The sequence below is a fragment of the Dendropsophus ebraccatus genome, chromosome 4, assembly GCF_027789765.1.
Source record: "Dendropsophus ebraccatus isolate aDenEbr1 chromosome 4, aDenEbr1.pat, whole genome shotgun sequence".
Taxonomy (NCBI): Eukaryota; Metazoa; Chordata; class Amphibia; order Anura; family Hylidae; genus Dendropsophus; species Dendropsophus ebraccatus.
The window spans coordinates 128,279,389-128,299,331 of record NC_091457.1 but is presented as its reverse complement, the minus strand read 5'-3'; the positions used below and the strand labels follow the sequence as shown (position 1 = coordinate 128,299,331).

Here is a 19,943-nt window from a genome sequence, read left to right as displayed (position 1 = left end):
ACCAAACGTACTGGGCCAATCACCGTCCACTAATCATTAGCTGTCATAGCGCATATTAAAAACCACAAATCAGCCGACATGCACATTGTCAGCTGATCGTGATCTCTCAACAGGTTGAAAAATCACAATCTAATTTTCTGAGATGAATTTTGGCTTTTCCTTGGCTGTAACCCATAATCATCAACATTAACAGAAATAAGCACTAGAAAAAGTTCAGTGTTTGTAATGATTATATATATATATATATATATATATATATATATATATACACACACACCATGGCCGTTTCTATAGGCGGGCGGGCCATCACTTGCCCCGACTGGCCCAACGCCCGCCCCCTCACTTGTCCCGACGCGCGGCCGCCCGACCAGCAGAATTCCCGCAGCCCCCCCGGACCGCACGCCTGGCAACCTCCTCACCTGTCCTGACGACCGGCCGCCTGACCAGCCGAACACCCGCAGCTCCGGACCGTACTCCAACTGAGCGCCTGTCAGGTTGCCGCTGCCGCCCACTCACGCATCTTCTCCCTCTAGAAGGCGCAGTGGCATCATATCACTGTGCCTGCTGGAGGGAGAAGATGTGTACGGCGGCGGCCTGCTCCTCGCAGGCTGGAAGAGGAGAGAGGGACTCTCTGGATGTTTTAAGGTGAGTATAATGTGTTTGTTTTTTTTGTGTGTGTTAGGCAATGTGGGGGGGGGGGGGAGAGCACTGTGGGGGATTGTTATTATGGGGGCAGCACAGGGGGTGAGTATTACTCTAGGGCAGAGCATGGGGGGGTTGGAATTTTTACTATGGGGACAGCATAGGGGGGTTTATTACTATGTGGGGCAGACCACAGGTGGATTAATAATATTTGGGGGGGGGGGAGAGCACGGGGGGGGGGGGGGGGATATTCATATTGGGGGGAGCACAGGGGAAGTTATTCATATGGGGGGGCAGACCACAGGTGGATTATTAATATGGGGGCAGCACAGGGGGGATTATTACTATATGGGGGCAGCACAGGGGGGATTATTACTATATGGGGATAGAGCACAGGGGGGATTATTAATATGGGGATAGAGCACAGGGGGGATTATTGATATGGGGGCAGCACAGGGGGGATTATTGATATGGGTTCAGCATTGGGGGGATTATTGCTATGGGGACAGCATAGGGGTTTTTTTTAATATGGGGCAGAGCACAGGGGGATCATTACTATGTGGGTAGCACAGTGGTACAGCTGGAGGCATTATTACTATATGGGGGCACAGCAGTGCCCCCATATATTAATAGGGGCAACCCACATACCTACTGACTTTAACGCACATTACACAAAAAAGTGGAAGTAGTAAAAGTGCAGAGCCTAAGATGTTTGTCTGGCAGGTTCAGAAGAGACGAATTGTAGTTGCAAGAAATCATCATGGGTGTCCGGGCCAGGAGGAGAGGAAAAGGAAAGTGACGCCTCAGAAGACAATGTCACCTGTGAGTCACTGAATGACTTTTTTCTACCCCAGCTGAAAAGGGTTGAATAACACTTCTACATGCCATAATACCCACACTGCTTCTCCCTAGTAACCCCCCCCCCCCAAACATCACTTGATGGGGAGGGGGGGGGGGCGCTTTTAGCAAGGTTCGCCCTGTGGTTCAAATTAGCTAGAAACGGCCCTGACACACACACACACACACACACACACACTATAGGGGTTTCACTTTTTGAATTGAATTACTTAAAAAATAAATTTGAAAAAATAAATAAATAAATGCTTTGACATAGGCTGAAACAGCAGAATACCATGTCCAGTGCTATTGCTACCTAAGGGAAACAGCAACGCTACAGTGGGCAAGAAAAAGGACAAATTAGATTTGTGCACTACAAATACATTTTGTTAAGTGATTTGAACAGCGATCTCTGTTGTACCAGGCACATAGTAGGGTCAGTATTTGGCACAAGCAGCATGTCGATGAACAACTTTGTGTCAGATGTCAACAGTTCAGGCTTGTGAAAGTTGATGTAATGGTGCTGGGAATGTTTTTTTGGCACAACCTGGATCCTATGATACCTGTGAATGGACTTTTGGACAGTAGGGCTTATCTAAGGGTGGTATTGCACGGGCCGACAGGGGCACGATAATACCTCTAAACGAGCGCCAATCTGCTAGATCGGCGCTCGTTTACTGGGCCTATTACGCAGGCCGATAATCTTTTAACAAGGGCTGCAGGGACATTGTTACCGATGTCCTTGCAGCCTTTGTTTAAACTGTATACATACCTTTACAGCGGCTTGTCTTAGCTGACAGGCTGCTCAGCCAATCACTGTCCGCGGCGGTCCCGGCCTGTGATTGGCCAAGCGGCCTGTCAGCTGAGACAGGCCGCCGTAAAGCCAGAGCACGCGGGACCCAGTAAGAAGCTCAGAGGAATTGGAGCCCTGCAACCTGGATAGGTATGTATTCCTCTTTGCATATAGTCAAAGTCAGCCGCACACCACTTTTACACGTAGCTGTGTGTGGTCGGCACCCGACGATTATAGGTCAGAACCTATATCAACGATCAGCTGATGACAACGATCATCGGCTGATCGTTGTCTTTATTACACGGAACGATAATCGGCCAGATAGGTTTCGTGTAATAGTGCCCTAAGCATTGTGGCTGACCAAGTTAATCCTGTATGTCCTGCAGGAAGTGGTGTATTCTTTTCGGTCTGACACAGTCTTCTCTGCTGCCACCTCTGTCTGTATCAGGAAATGTCAAGAACAGCAGCAAATCCACATAGAAAACCTCTCCTGTAGGAGGTGGCAGCAGAGAGCACTGTGTTAGACTGGAAAGAATATACCACTTCCTGCAGAACATAAAGCAGCTAATAAGTAATTTACAAATCATTAAATCTGACACGTGTTGATTTGAAAACAATTAAAATAGAGTTAAAATAGCTTTATCCCCTATCAGCATCAATGAAGATGACATAAGGTATTGTGTAACAAATAGCGGACGTTCTAACTACTTTTAGACACTGCAGACACTATCCATAATTCTGTAATGCAGAATTAGGATGGAATAGAGCAGATGGCACAGAGAGCTCAGTGATATTGTGTGTAATACACTTTCACCAATTGGGACTTCATCAGGGGGTTCCTGAATAGAGGATATTGTTGTAATAACCACAATAATTTCCTCCTACTGAGACTCTGATGAGCATTGCAAAATAAAGGGGGAAATGCTAGCGGAAGTGTGGGGAAAGCATTTCTATTATGTTACACCGCATATATTGTTATAATGGTTGGCAGAAGCAGACATGGGGGGGGGGATACACAGCATCTTTGCCTATAAAGGAAACTAACACAAAGCAAATCAATTTGCTAAAAGCTTCAAAAGATGTAAAAAAAATAGGACTGTCCAGTTTAAAACTCCCTGTTGGAATCCTTTTTTGGTGAAAAGTGGCTACAATGAGCGTCTCTTCTGGACGATCTGTCCTTCATTACAGATATAACTAACCTGAAAACCTGTCACTCTATAAATGAAACAATGATGGGTTTAGATGCTATGTATAATAACTATTAATAGTCTAAACTGCACCAGCGATTCATTTGTGTTTTTCAAAGTTTTTTTTAAACCACATAGTAAAGTTAGAGGGGAACTCTAGTGATCTAATAAAAATATAAAATGCACAAAAAGCATATAGGTGCACTCAATATTCCTCCGACTGACACCTTTCTTGCTTGTCTACACTGCTCCTAGCCCCAGATTCAAAATTTTTTAAAATGACCCCATTTTTCATCATGGCACGTGACCAGGAAACTACATCTCCCAGCGTGCATTGCACTTTAGAGCCAACAGCTTGGTACCCGCCCTGTATTGTAGTATCTGCCTACCACTGGTTTGATCTGCTTCTGTTTTGCACAGTAAACACAGATAGATAGATAGAATGTATCTACATAGATTAGAGAAAAACAAAGATGAAACAGTGTCTCCTTTCCCCTATACTACTCAGGAGAGGCTGTTGTTTCCCTGCCCTAGGCCAGGTGATCACTGTGTGAGGTCAGTGGTGGGTGGGGTTAGAGATGAGGTGTTACAGTTTGCCTTGCAACAGAAGAGGCAGAGATCATGTGACTTTGGTCTCAGAAGGGACAGGGAAGACAGAGGAGTGGAATCAGAGTGGACCAGGAAGTGAGGATTTACAGCAGCTTCAGGATGTGTGTCAGGATGTGCTGCGGACAGACTTCCATTACAAGTTCTGAATCATGTTGAAACTAAATGTACTGCCCATGCAACGTATGGACGTACTGTGTCCTCTGGAGCAAGAGATGCTCTTTGTAGCTTTTCACCACTCTAGCTAATGAATGAGGATCCTGTGACAGAGGTAAGACCACTTGAATAGGGCTGTGTTGCAGTTCAAGTGGACAGAAGTGCTAAGGCGGGAGGGGGGATCCCAAGGTTTTACCGATCAGCAGGGGTCCAAGAGGTCAGGTGCCCACCAATCATAATAGTAAGGCATTTTCTAGTGCTATACCATAACACTGACAGGTGGCAATAAACCTTTGAGACCAGAAGTAGTAGTGCACACAGCTAACATAAACCAAACGCATTATAAAAAAAGTCAACGCAAAACTGAATAAATATAAAGCAAAGTCTTTATTTAGTTTTAGAAAAATACACATTCTTGTATGCCGTGCCCAGGTTAGCTTCAGTGCATGTAACATGCGTTTGTAGGTTACCATACAGTGTTCTAGCAGACAGAAAATCTCTTAAAAAATAGTTCTGTAACAAAAACTACTTATACCCAACCAATGGCGCTCGCCTCCCATAACATTTTCTACATGTATTTTTAATGCACTAGGAATGAAAAACATTCAAGTTTAGTGATAGCTTCAGTAAAATATACAATTGTTAGGAAAGTCTTATTGCATACAAATCATCAGAATAGAAAATACAAAGTAGGTATAAAAAGTAACAACTCATGACTGTGCTAAGGCATCACCGAGAGCGACTAAGGAAAGAAGAAGCGTGTCCTCATAGTTATCAAGAGGAAATAACTGGAAATAAAAGATTTACCAAAAACTGAAAAATGACTGGCCAAAAACTAATGGGATCAATTAAAAACATTAAAGGGGGAAAGGAAGGAAAGAAAAAAAAAAAAAAAAAGCCCGTTTATGTGCTCCAATAATTTATGACATCATCATGAATGTATTGTGCATCATATGAGGGTTCGTAAACTGTAATCACCTAAAGAATGCTTTGTGTTTATGAGCTGTTCCACCCCGGCCTTTCAGTTTCATGAACACTTAAATATTACATTGCGAGTGCTCTTGTGATCTTACATTCACTATAATGATCACAGCCTGGTCTAGACAGGACTACAAGCTCCATCCAATCATTTTGTTCATTGAGGTCACTGGCACTGGCGTTGAGCCTCATCTAAGGCTTCAAGAACTGGCCATGTTGTACTGTACTGCAATACAGCGCTCAGAAAGGTCTATGGTGCCATAATATAACAGAGGATATTCCTGTTAGGTTTAAAGGGGAACTATTAGCAGGTTAGACTAATCTAACCTGCTGATATCTCCCCACTGCACAGGAGACACTGAGGAGGAAGGTATGTCTCTTACCTTCCTCCTCGGCGCCATTCCAGTGCGATTAGTCATGTGCTCCCCTCCGGAACACACAGCTAACTGTACCGGAACAGCACTGAGGAAGAAGCTAAGGGCCCTATTCCACCGGACGATTATCGTTCAGATTATCGTTAAATCGTTCGAATCTAAACGATAATCGTTCGGTTGAAATGCAGTTAACGATTAACGACCGAACGAGAAATCGTTGATCGCTTTATAAGACCTGGACCTATTTTTATCGTTGCTCGTTCGCAAATCGTTCGCATTGAATAAGACATCGTTCGGTCGTTCGCGAAAGATACGAATGCAATAGCAAATAAATAGCGAAGAAAAACGACCGCAATTACGATCATAAGTAACGATTATCGTTCCATGGAAATGAGTGAACGTTTTCAGGTCTTTCGCAATAGCGGTCGTTTGAGATCGTTAATGATTATGCAAACGATAATCGTCCGGTGGAATAGGGCTCTAAGAGACATCCCATCCTCTTCGGTGTCTCCTGTGCAATAGGGACATATGAGCAGGTTAGATTAGTCTAACCTGCTAAAAGTTTCCCTTTGAAATCTGGTAGTATAAAATTATATTATGTATCATCATGTGCCATACTATACACACATTCTCCCCTAGAACTACAGGTTACAGGAAAGAATATTACTTAGAATATGGTGCCATATTGAGTGCTTAATGTTTTGTAGTGGGAAGTCAGAAGAGCTCCATATGATTCTATTCACATGAAGCCTTCTGCTTATGGGGCTAGCCAAACATTTCTATAATGTCAGCAGGTAAAGAGATTATGGGCTGGATAGACTAGATTTTATTGGTCCTAAATGGGCATCTGTAACTTCCAAAAACTTATATGTTGCAGAGGCATGAAGATTTTTGGATTACTGGGGTTCTTGGTAAGACAAGGTGGGAGAAGTGTGCACCAGGTACGTTCTCTTCCGGCATGATCAAAAAGGTCTCCTATAGTAAATGGAAAGAAGCAGCACTCATCTGCACACTTCACTCTGCTCATTCTACTCATCAGTATGTGTCTGAATACCTAGACTCCCACCAATCCAAAAACTTTTGACAACTTTTTGTGAAGTGACAGGTACACTTTAAAGGGGTTATCCAGCGCTACAAAAACATGGCCACTTTCCCCCGACTTTTGTCTCCAGTTTGGGTGGGGTTTTGAAACTCCGTTCCATTGAAGTAAATGGAGATTAATTGCAAACCGCACCTGAACTGGAGACAACAGTAGGGGGAAAGTGGCCATGTTTTTGTAGCGCTGGATAACCCCTTTAACCCAAGATTCTTCCACTCCTTGGTAGAGTATCCACATCTAGCCTCAGGGGATTAAACCAGTTGGACTTCAAGCTTTATGCTATGCCATGTCTAATCTTTATAAATACTTTTCACCTATCAAGCCTATTCAATGGTTCAGAATGTGAATTCACAAGTTTTGTAGGTTATAATCTAAATAAAATGTTAGAAAAAAAACAAAGCAAATTTTTAAATTAAAGATGGATTCCTAAACTCTTGACAGAGTGATTATAGGGTAAAAAAAAAAAACAACTACCATTACTCACCTCACCGATCCCCTGCTGCTTTCTCCCTCATCGAGCTCCCAATGATCTCCACAGGACATGCTTGTATATGGCTAAGGCAACCACCACAGCAGCCAGTAACTGGCCGAGTGGGTATGTGTTGTGCTGAGATGTCACCAGGAAGTGAAAACCGGCAAGGACACAAACAGCAATGGAAAGGCAGCGGCAGGGGATTGGTGAGGGATCCTCATTGTATTGGTTTAACCCACTTTCAATCCTTCTAATAAACTATAAATCTCACCAGACAACCCTTGTAACTATGTAATAAAAAAAAAAAAAAAAAAGAAGGATAGAACACCTATTTGGTTATGAGGTGAGGGCACAGATGAAATGGTAGAACTGTTCTACATTTGTTCATAACATTTCACATACATTGTTCAGTCATTTCAGTATATTCGTGGAAATAATGTACAAAAGTAAACAGCTAGACAGAGAAGATGTTTTATTAGAAATTTACATAAAACCCATCTGCTGGGAAAGGATATTCACAATAAAAAATATTTGCAACAGAAAAATTGTAAGTCTTTGGAGTTTGTGCAAAAAAAAAAAAATAAAAAAAAAAAAAAGAAGTTAAAAAAGGAGAAGCCTGGAGTCTGCTTTTTTTTCAATAGAACGGGGGAGGAGGTGGCTAAATATAACATGCACTTACCTCCCCGGTTCCAGCGCTGAGGTCCTCTGTCCTCCACTCCAGTTCCCAAAGCCCAGATGCTTCCTGCTGTGAGCGGGGACCCAGGTCACAATGTATTAGGCCCCCCTCAGACATTCAGCGGCTGTAGCAGGGTCACGCTGAAGCTAGGGACTGGGAACCAGAGTCAAAGACAGCGGACCCCTGCGCTGGAGCCGGGGACGTAAGTGCATGTTATGTTCAGCCACCTTCTCCACAGCTCTTTTAAAGAACAAAAAAAAAAAAAAAAAGGGAGACCCCGGACTTCTCGTTTAATCGTTAGATGTGCTGACTGTACATCAATCTAATTCAAGGAAAGGCTTCACTTATAATCTGTGTAAAAATGCTATTTGGTATTAAAGAGCCATTTTAGCTAATTAGATTTATCATCTTTGGACCCCAATGATTGCCAGAACGAGGGACTGACAGGTCTGACTGAATGAGGGACTGGCTGAGGTCCTGCATAGTAACAATTGGTAGGAGTCTCAGTGGTTAGATCCCCATTGATCCAACTTGTACTACTTGTCCAGAGAATACAGGATGTATGTGATCATCTGGAAAACTCCTTAATGATCAAAGGGAATCTGTCAGCTCTATATCATGCTGAGAGCTGTAGACATTGGAAGATACCCGATAGGGAGATAAAACAAATGATACCTGTCTGTTAGCAGATGGCAGTCTGCAATTCCTGAGTTTAGAAGGAAAATGTGGAGGTCATGCTGATCTGTAGCATGCATGCCTCCTCCCTCTCCCACTCCTCTCTGCATAAACGTACAGGGATTGGTGTCTAGCATTGAGCCTTGTACATCAATTGTACAGGGCAGAGGTGTAAATGCTGCAGTTCAGCCAGGCTTCTACAAGTGAGCTTAGAAGAAAAACAGCATTTTATATCTCTGCCATCAGCTAAGAGACAGGTATTTCTCTCCCTATCAGCTAGCTGCCCATGTCTGAGCATGATCCCTTATATAAAGGTGCTATCCCTAAATCATTTCAATATCCAAAGCCCTAAAAAGGATTTTAATAAAGTAATGTACAGTGAGTAAAAAGTTTCAAATGTAAAAAAAAAAAAAAAAAAAAAAAAAAAAAAAATTGTACTTTTTTTTTTTTTCTTGCTTGCATGTTAGTTTGGCTCACAGCTCGCTCTCCCAATACACATGCTCACTTGAATTAGCCAAAAGTAAGCAGGGGAAGCCGCTGCCAGACATCTATGGTGTCTGCTTACCTCCCTGATAACATAAGGACTGGACAACCAAAAAACCTAACATGCGTGATCCTTCCTTCCCCCATTGTGGAAGAGTCAGGAAGCCACCATACAAATCAAATGGTCTTCTGAACCCATTGAAATCACCAGGCTCGCCAATACATAGGTGTGGTCTTCACTTACCATTTCTTTTATTACATTTTAGCTTTAAAAATGACAGAAAAGTAGAAAAAAGTTAATAACTGGAGTCCAAGCCCATATAGGCAGAAACCCGTAGAGGAGATTTAGCAGTTGTCGCTAAGCCTTCCCTTTTCAGGATGAAGAAGCACCATTATAGTGGTCACTGTTCACAAGCATACTGTATAATCTGTCATTATCATACTGTATAATCCCTTATACATTAAAAGCTACATTATGCAAGATTAACCATCCTGTATATACTGCTGAGTGTATACCTGTATATGTATGCCTGTGACAACATAAGACTACCATTCACATCATAGAAGATGTTGTCCGTAAACATCTGATACAGCGTTCCCAGAACATATTTGCTGTAATGTGATTTACCTGGTCAGTGACCCCTGTACAATGCAGCCAGCTGAGCCTTCCTGTAATCACTAATGCAATTTTTCATCATAGAAATTGGATAAATGGCCAAGTTATAGGAAATGGCTGCATAAGTGCCTATACTGCACATATCCCACAATGCACTGCTCTCTGGAACTTAGAATTTACTTTAGCTGTGAATTCAGTTTTCTTTCTAATCTCTGGATTGGGTGTACTAAACATCCAAAACCTAAAAACAATTCCTCCCCATAGCCCTTTGTGTAGTGCTGTATTTCATGATGAATCTTGAGACAAGTATGGCTTGTAAACCTGGGCAAACCTAAAAATAATTTATTGCAGCAAAACCCAATATTACCATACAGGCAGTGGTATCACTATGTTAAAATGTGCATAAAAACACAATAAATTACAGGAAGATTGAAGACTCTTCTACTGTCTAATGCTAAGGAAAGTTTAAAATAGTTACAATGATTTTAAGGAATGCTACCTATAGAAATGTATAATAATTCAGAATTCTAAGGGTTCAAATTGTAACAGTCAGTGTTTTAGAAAGAATCATTTCTGCATGGTTTATAGTCCAGATTAAAAGGTTTTCCTTTATACAGGTAGAATACAAGATTTACCAAATCACCTTAAGACGACTTTGTCAGCTCTGGTACTCCCCAGAAAAGAGAACCTGTCATCACTTTCATTAGGCTGGCCTATGGCGTCTTCTGCCCACCCCACCTGCCTTCTTTGATAGATCTCTTCCTGTCTGGGTACAGGGTGGGATCTATCAATCAAGGCCGGTGGGGCAGGGAGATGGCTGCGGGGACAATTCTGATGACTTGTGGTTCAGGCAGCATGAAAGTGATGACAATTTATGCTGAAGCATCTCATTCTGAGAAGACTGTATTCTGGTACTCCCGGAAAAAGGATGAATTACTATTCCTCTTGTCAATGTCCAATACCGATTAATCAGTACTGACCGTGTCCAACTGTATATGAAAACAACCCAGTGACAAGAGGAAATTGTCAATTTATTCATGTTATTCCAGGAGAGAATCCCGAATTATTACTTAAGGTCCCCATACAGCTTATACTTTAGTCTGCTACACCTGCTGCTCACGGTCACTATAAGGTTATAGTCCACAGAGATTATGGAAAATCACTGCCTGACCCCTTTTGTTCTGGGAGAGATAAGCGGCAGTCAGAGCAGTTTGACTGCGGCTTAACCGTCCTCTCCCGATGCCGAATGTTGCTTTGTATCGGGGGGAACGGCGGCCAGACAAGAGCCATAATCGACAGCTTGGCAATCATTATTAGAGGTGTATGGGGACCTTTAGACAATGTAAGTACTTATCCAGACAGCTTCAGAGAGCAGACAGTCTTCTGAGTCCTGTAGTAATGCTAGTAGTGCCCTCTCTATTATACATGAGCAAAGGCTCGTCTGATACAATTAAGGGTTAGATTTAAGCTTAAATTTACTTCCACAGACTACTCTACCCCAATGTCAGGAGCTGCAATAGGACATGATATTTCCCTGCCGCATAGTGATATCCAATCCTCTTGAGGTTTCACATGGGCATAAAAACTGGAAGATTTCATTTCATGATTCCGATTTCATTCATGCTCCAATGTCCATCATGGTTTTGCTCTCCTTTGTCCACAAATGACTTTGTCTATAGCAAAACATTATAAAAATATACCAGATATGGATTCTGCTGTCAGTAAAGTAGTAAAGAGCCTTCCAGCCTCTCACCTGGAGGGTAGGCCGAGCACTGAACAAAGGCCAGTACTGGGGACCCGAATGATGGATAGTCGTGGCTGTACAATGCTGAACTCATATAGTCTGTCAATGTCTTATTGCCTTGACCCCATAAGACTCATGAGCTGGTGGTTTTCCGTAAGATCTCTTGTAAATCTTCAGGCAGTTCTTGAATGATGGTGCCCACCTGACCCTGCAGCTTTTGTAATGTGTCTGCACTTACAGGGAGGTGTTCTTTTTGTGCAAAATCCTGTCGAAGGAAACACTGGTTAGCTCAAAGCACCAAAAGATAAATTTACCCCATGTCACTTCATGCAGATATCTCTATTTTTCTTCTTATCTAGAGCCAGTTAACACTGAGCAAAAAGGAGAGGAATTTCCTCGCAGAATCCGCATGGAAAATTGGTGCAGAGCAATTTTCCATTGAGTTCAATGGGATTTCCTCTCTTTCCACTACAGATCCACTTTCCGTCCAAAGAATTGACACGTCACTTCTTTGGGTGGATTCCAATAAAGTCAATGGGGCTTGAATTCTGCTCGAATTCCACAAGAGCTGAATAGGTGAGGAATTTAAAGCAGAAACCTTTCCTCTTAAATTCTTCGCCCACTGCTTGGTGTGAACAGGTCCTTATACCAGGACTGTGATGCACTGACAGGTCTCTTATAGTATATATTTGTACATCATGTGATACAATCAGGTGCAAACATTTTTTTTTTTTTACATTATGATTATGTAATTGTTTTCTTTTGCCGTTTTATAGGGTTTGGGCTACTGTACCCACGGCTCTGTTATGAAACGACCCGTGGCTCTATTCATTCCTATGGAGTGACGGAAAGACCAGAGTATGCCAGAAGAGCAATGTACTCTGTCGGCTCTTTCCTCTCAGGGACCGGGTATTGAATACCTCCATAACAGTATTTGAAGTTATTGCGCAAGGGAATGCTCCTTCTCTGTGTTTCTATTTTTGCTGTGGGGAGCCAATGCAGCTACTCAACACCAAAAGGTATTAAAAGTCGGTCAGTTTTGACAGCAGCATTTAAATGGGTAAACAGCCTACACATAGGATTGCTGTGTGCTGGGTAGTACTGGCAGCCCCCAGCTAGTGATAGCAGGCGGCCCTGTATAGAGCAGGGTCATGTTGTAACCCCTCTCTATACCGTGTTTTCAGCACCACAAAGCAGCTGTACGTCATGGTGCCGGAAGGGGTTAACCTCCTTTAGGGTGCCTTCACACCTACCGGATCCACAGCGGATCTCACTTCTGCGGATTCGGTATCAATTCACCCCTATGATAGCACATATTCGCCGCGGGATTAACATCCCGCTGTGAATATGTGCTTTAACTCCCTGGTGCCCGCAGCCCCGCCGTCGCATCCCCGTCGCATCCCCCCATCCCGGCCACATCCCCCCCATCAGCCCACCCCCAGCCCGCTGCCGAGAGCATATAGTACCTGCTCGGCAGCGCGGCTGCAGTGAGGCTGCCGGCTCTGATCCCGCTCAGAACAGCTGAGTGGGACCGGAGCCAGGAGCCTCACTGCAGCCGTGCCGCCAAGCAGGTAATGTATGCTCGGGGCGGCAGGCAGGAGATGGGCTGATGGGGGGATGCCGCCGGGGATGGAGGTTGCGACGGCGGGGCTGCGGGCACCAGGGAGTTAAAGCACATATTCACAGCGGGATGTCAATCCCGCTGCAAATATGTGCTATCATAGGGGTGAATTGATACCGGATCCGCAGCGGTTCTCGCTTCGAATCCGCAGAAGTGAGACCCGCTGTGGATCTGGTAGGTGTGAAGGCACCCTTAAGATGAATCCATGAGGACCAAACTTGCACAGGTAAAATACACAGTGGGTTACAGTACTAGGCAAGCAGTCAATATTTTACAAATCTCATTCACATACTGTGGACAATATAATCATTTGTTGCAGATATACACCGCTTTCTATGTAGCAAGAGTAAAACCCAGTGAAGTCGCAGCACAACCTGCCACAAATCCCATTGTGCTTGAACATATCTGTACAGAGTGGGTCATTACCTGATGCATCACATGATACCGTATGCGACACTATCCACATACAAAGCATAAGAGACCACAGGCAGTTATTGATACTCACCAGCTTATTTTTAAGCTTTAACACCAAATCCACAGATTCTACTTCAGTGTGTTTCTGTACCCAGATCAGCAAATCCTAAAATAAAGTTATAAATTCAATGGCATTACCGACATGACTATCAGACCTACATTTCCAAAAAAAACATCCTAATAAAGCAGCCAGAAAATGATGTCAGTCTAGACTCCTTAAGGGTGTGTTCACATGTACAGGATCTGCCGAAGATTTGATGGTCCAGAATTGATTTGCTTTGAATCTGCAGCTTCAAAAATGCACCATCAAATCTGTTCCAGATCCTGTACGTGTGAACGCAGAGAGTGCCTGCTGTCAGAGCTAGAAGTCTGCTTACACACCATCAGCGTTCTGACCAGTCCCCAGCACAGTCTGCCAGCAATACAGCGGACTTCTATATGTGAGGGTGTATGTTTGATGCCTTACCTGTCCACAATGTGTGACACAATTATATTCTCAGTCCTGCAATAGAAAGCATGATGGAGTTACATAGGATTACCTCATTGCAAAGTGCTTCTAGTTGAAGAGCCTCGAGTTTCTGCATCATTTCTTTTCTGCGAGCTCTGAACCATCCGTCAAAGTTGGGCGATCTCAAAAAATGTCTTTAATAAAGAGGGGGGGGGGGGAAATAGACATTGATATGATAATTCCCAAGTATGAAGCTTGCATGAATTGTTAGAACAATTCAGTACCTGTCTGATGTAAAGTTACAAAGTACTTGTGGGAGTGCGTGATATAACCTCACCCCGACATTCTGTAGTTCAAGTGTATCCAATGCAAGGCTCTATGAGCTTCAGGCTACAGGTTATATCAGACCTCCATAAAGGACAGACTGTCGTTTGCCAGCAGGTCTTCAGCTGGGGAATTTGAAAATGTTCAAAATCCCAACATGTTAGCAGAATGCACTAGTGTCTTCAGGGCCCTCTGCTATCAGTATTTTATAAGGAGACTCCAACAGGGTACACAGAAAATATTCATATAGCCTGTTGGGAAATTCTGATTTGGTAGAGAGATCTACTGTTCAGAATACAGAGTGAAGAGCAGCCACAAAGAGCTTCCCCCTTTCGCCAGGACCTGTATTATTTAGCATGATATTGACAGCCAAGTTATTTAAATAGACACTGTGCAATACTTAAATCTGGTTACATAAAGCATATGTTAAATCATCCCTCCTCCTGGAGACAAAACAATTCATTTTGTACATGTTATTTTCTATTCAGTCTCCTTCTCCAATTCTGAGCTGCTGCTTTTTTTGCTGAAGACACAAGAAACTGTGTGAGAGTCTCTCTCTCCCCATCTCCCTGCCTACCCCCTCCCTACTTAGACTGCTGATGTAAACAAGTCTTTGGGAGGCTTTATCTGCAACTTTAAGGGTTAATGTTAGGTCAAGTTGCTGATGAACTCACTGTAATTAATCCTCCGGACATTACAAAGTTGCATATAGAGAGTTGTTTACATCAACTGTCTCAGAAGGGAGGGGGGAGGAGGGGGTCAAGAGCAGAGACTGGCTGAACAGCTCAGATACAGTTTTTTATGTCTTTAGCAGAATGTGGCTGCTCAAAACTGAGGGAAGGAGACAGAAAAGGTAAAGACAAGTATGGAATGAATTGTTAGTCTCCAGGAGGAGGGATGATACAACATATATAACCTGAGGTGGCGCTGCAACATAAACATGATTCATTACCAGAATTACCCACAGATAACTGTTGACACTTTTAGGGTACAAACCCACTTGACGTATTTGCTGCGTGAATCAGTCTTAAAAATAAGCAGGCAAAACGCAAGTTGGCTTTATACAATTGTTCTGCGTTAAAATACGCAATTGCGTATTTTTGAAGCGTGAAGCTTGTTGTTAGCAAAGCATCAGTTGTTAACAACCTGTGCGAAAAACGCAGGTAGCTTCACGCTTCAAAAATACGCAATTGCGTATTTTAACGCAGAACAATTGTATAAAGCCAACCTGCGTTTTGCCTGCTTATTTTTAAGACTGATTCACGCAGCAAATACGTCAAGTGGATTAGTACACTAAAAGGGTTTTTTCCACTCACAAAAAGAACCTGCCACCAGAAATATATCACACATAGTGATGATCAGGGTGTCCAAGAGCGGGAAGAAAAAACTCCCAATAAACCACACATCTACTCCAGTTCTCTGCAGCTCCTGTTCAGCTCCTTCTGACCCCAAGATGCTTGTCTCTTTTTCCTGACTCCAAGACAAGAGGTCAACAAGACCTTAACGCTCAGCCAGTCATTGACCGAGACAGGACACTGCTGTGGCCAGTGATTGGCTGAGTGTGCAGATCATGCTTTGACCTTTCATCTTGGAAGCTAGAAGAGATGAGCATCAGGGGACAGGAAAAAAGGAGCCAAATGGGAGTTGTGGGGGGATCAAAGTAATAATCATTATTTTTATATATGTTGTATCGCATATGTAATAAATGAGACAGTTTCACTTTAAATATGGATCAGATTTCTGACAAAAATCAAAATTTCTGCTCTTCTCATGTGACAGATGGCATCAAGAATAGGTCAGAGCTCCGTCATTTTAACTGGGGTCATACAATTTATAAAGCAATCTGCTGACTTGTGATCACCAATATCTTGATGAAAGGAAGAGCAAATGAAAGGCGGCCTTATGTATGAGTGTCACTTATCTAATAAGAGGCGGCAGATGGTAAGGTTAATGGGCACGGAGCACTTGTCTTCTCTATCTATTCAGTGCTGCATGCCGCCATAGCGAGATTATAATATAGGCTTAAGATTTCCAATTACATGTAACAGGAATAGTGACTCTTCATATTGGAGGAGAGGAGTCATTTCCGCACTGTGTGCCACAGGATACATCATTAATCCTTTCAATGTCTAACTGGCAACAATAAGGTAGACCAGTCTCTTGCAGTTCAATACATTCTTTACATTGTGTGATCACAGTACATAAAGCAGAGGCATTCTAGGATAAATATGACATTTTCTATAACATGTTTCTAGTGAATTTGCTGTTTAAAAAAAAAGAAATTTACACCCATAGCCATCATTGTAACCAAAACTGGACAAATGTTATTAATGACTTTTGCAGTAGTGTTTTATGGTGTCGAATAAAAAAAAAAAAGTGCATGAATTGGGCTGCAATTATATCACCAGAGAACAATAACCTGTAGAGGCCTATCCAGTCTCCTTTTAGCCGAGAGGTGAGCTGAGGTCCTGTCTTCTCTAACGTCTTCATAAACTCTTCTTGACTGAAGGGTTTAAGCTGTGGAGGACTCTGCAGGAAAATAAATGAAGGCAATGATAAATGTCCAACCAAACCATAAGGCAGATGTTAGGACTTCCAGTATTCTCACACACTGCATACTAACCTTCCATGCAGAGATGCTCTTCAATAGAGGCATCAGACTGGCCACATATCGTTCCTGTAGACAGAAATAAGGGTTAATACATTTATATATTATTATTATTTAATAATAAATAAATAACAATAATAAATAATATTAACAATAATAAATAATATTAACAATAATAAATAATAACAATAAATAATAAATAATAATAACACATAATAAATAAAAATAAATAATAACAATATTATTATTATTATTATTAATAATAATACACAATCTGACCCATTTCTATCAGCTAAACCCTAATCATACCTTAATTTACTATTATGGGCCAGTTGGCGAGAAACTTTTTGTATGAACATTTTCTACATGGATTGTAATGGATACTGAAAGAACAGAAAGTTTTCTCGGACATGCTGAAATCTCCTCTTGATTTTTGTGTATCTCCACAGAACAATCTGGGAATTTTGGTCCCATTGGTCCTTACTGTTGTGTTTCCCTGTAGCCCCAACAGGTCATTGTTTCAGGATTTCACCAGTACCATACAGGTAATGTAATTATTGCCAGCACATTCAAATTTTTTTTTTATATATTTATTTTCATTTTGATTCCATAAAAAACATAAATATACATTTCAATATCATAATAAATATTACAGTTCAAACCCCCACCCCACCCTTTCCCTCCCCCTGCCATGGAGTGGGGAAAAAAAAAAAAAAGGGAAACCCTCAAGACATAAATTTAATAGCACATTCTAAATTGCTATAGTTCTATGAAGTAAGCACAATTAAAAGGGGGTTAATGGGGCTTTCACTGATTCCCTAACCTCAGGCTATGCCATCAATATTTAAATCAGTGTGGTCTGACACTCAAGACCCTCACTGTTCAGCTGTTTGCCATAGTACCTGCAAACATAGTGAATAGAGGTGGACTGTAGCTCAGCTCCCACGTAAGTGAATTGAATGTGAGCTGCAGTAACCCAGCAAGGCCACTACAGAATGTATGGTGCATTCTGCTTCTGGCTCCATTCATTGTGTATGTGAAAGCCGTGGCTATGGCAAACAGATGATCAGCAAGAGTGCTGAGTATTGGACCCCCACTGATCAGATAATGGTGAACTATCCTAAGGCTAAGCTATAGAGAAGAGAGTCCTAGATGACGACACATGGGGGGAAGGGGGGTTGATCCAGTATTTAAGTGTCCTTTTACACGGAGCGATTTTTAACGATAAATGATCGCAAACTAGATTGTTTATCGTTAACCTGAAATCATTCACCATATTACACAGATCGATAATAGTTAGTTATGATCGTTACTATGATCGTTATTGCGATCGTTACTATGATCGTTTATTCCTTCTGATCCCAGCAAAACAATGGGCAATGTGAAATTACACTGAACGATTAATGAAAAAATGCGGAACCTGAGCAAACGAATGTGGAATTACAGCGAACGATTAACAATAATTTTAGGTTCAGATCTAAATCAACAATCAACGGCATAGGAACGATTTTTCGATCGTTGCCTGCAATTACACAGAACGATTATCGTTTAAATATGAAAGATTTAACGATTTTTCGCACAATAATCTTCTCGTGTAATAGGGCCCTAAGTTAAATTGTGAAATATGGGCCTAGTGGGATTGTTAAAGATAAATTCAGACCCAACAGTCAAAGAAAGGTACAGCAGGGAACAGCTGTGGTACACAAGAGAGAAGAGCGGGCTCCATACCAGAGGAATGATGAAGCTCTGAGTCAGCTCTAAGAAATGACGCCTGAGAATGGCATTCTGTGCTTCTGATGGGCGCTTCTGCTGAATTCCCTGCAACAAAGAGTCAAAAGATTAGAAAAATCCATGAAATCTAATACATATACTGTAATATATAACATCAAGTATATGACTGGCTTATTATCTATGGCTGGAAACATTCCTAGTAATTGATGAGTTAATTGGAACCTTATGACCAGGCAGAAAACCAAGTACAGTTAGATACTAAAACTTCGTATGGATGGCGGTAGATGTCCTCGTCTGCTGTGCTCTGCAATTTCCATCACCCATTTAGTAGAAGTCTCTGCATACGTACTGTACATGTACAGCAGTATATTCTGCCAGGATTGCTGGTGACCAATACAAGTTGTTTTTACAATACATCTGAGGTATAAATAATGTCAATAGGCACTGTGCTCTGGCATCAGGGGACAGTATATAAGGGGGGTTTCACATAATGTAGCTGACCACAGCACCAGGTAGGGCTAACTCCACCTTCACCATCATACATACTACTGCTTGCGATCCGTGCACCTTTTTCTCTCATATTTAAGTGCCAGCAGGGCAATGCTGAATGGCTCAAGTGCCTAGCATTTCCTTTCCCTCCTTGATCTGTACTTTGCTCCTCATTTTGCACGTGACAGTCTCTATGCCGTGCAGGATGGAAATGCTGGGTTATCTAGTAAGGAAACCGTAGGAAAATTTCAAAATTTCCCCTTCTCCTACACAATAGATAAAATACACATGGCTTAATTTACATGTTTTTTCTCCCTGTCATTTTATTTTATTTTTTTGCAGAAATCAATAGTGCAGGCGATTTTAAGACACTTTGTAATTGGGTTTAATAGGTAAATATGCCATTATCTGCATTCAAAAAGACTTTCCCCAGGTCCCCCCCCCCACCTCCTCTTTCTCATTCACTGCTCATTATCAGGAAATCTAAACTCTTTTACATCATTCGAGCCCTGTCTATTCTATGGCAAGTCGCCATTCTATTAGTCGCCAGCAGAGAGCAGAGAACAAAGGATTACAGAGCAGGAGCTGCATGAAAGCCGGTATTCAGAGGTCAGAGCTGACATCAGAGGAGACAGCCGGTGATGTAGCTGTTAATTAACTCTTTGTTGTGCTGTTTTGGTGCCTCATCTCCCTCCACCCCTCCCTTCTCCATAGAAAATCATGAAGACAGGGGGGAGAGCTTCAAACTGCTTTTTCATGATAAAAATGCATTTTTCGGCTAATAAACCCAATTACAAAGTTTCTTAAAATCGCCTGTACTATTCATTTCTGCAAAAAAAAAAAAAAAAAAAATAATAATAATAATAATAATAATTAACCCCTTTGTGCTGCAGCTAGTTTGGGCCTTAAT

General features: G+C 42.1%; 1 protein-coding gene across 1 annotated transcript in view; it reads right to left on the bottom strand.

Annotated features, from left to right (window-relative positions):
- Positions 1-9,920: 9,920 nt before the first annotated feature.
- Positions 9,921-19,943, bottom strand: part of DENND6A (DENN domain containing 6A) — a 50,602-nt gene continuing 40,579 nt past the window's right edge. The window contains exons 15-20 of the mRNA XM_069966994.1: positions 18,542-18,631; positions 16,829-16,882; positions 16,625-16,734; positions 13,973-14,075; positions 13,465-13,539; positions 9,921-11,603 (exon numbers count right to left, since the gene is read on the bottom strand). Of these exons, the coding sequence (XP_069823095.1) occupies positions 11,472-11,603; positions 13,465-13,539; positions 13,973-14,075; positions 16,625-16,734; positions 16,829-16,882; positions 18,542-18,631 (564 nt within the window). The 3' untranslated portion in view covers positions 9,921-11,471. The remainder of the gene's footprint in view (positions 11,604-13,464; positions 13,540-13,972; positions 14,076-16,624; positions 16,735-16,828; positions 16,883-18,541; positions 18,632-19,943) is intronic.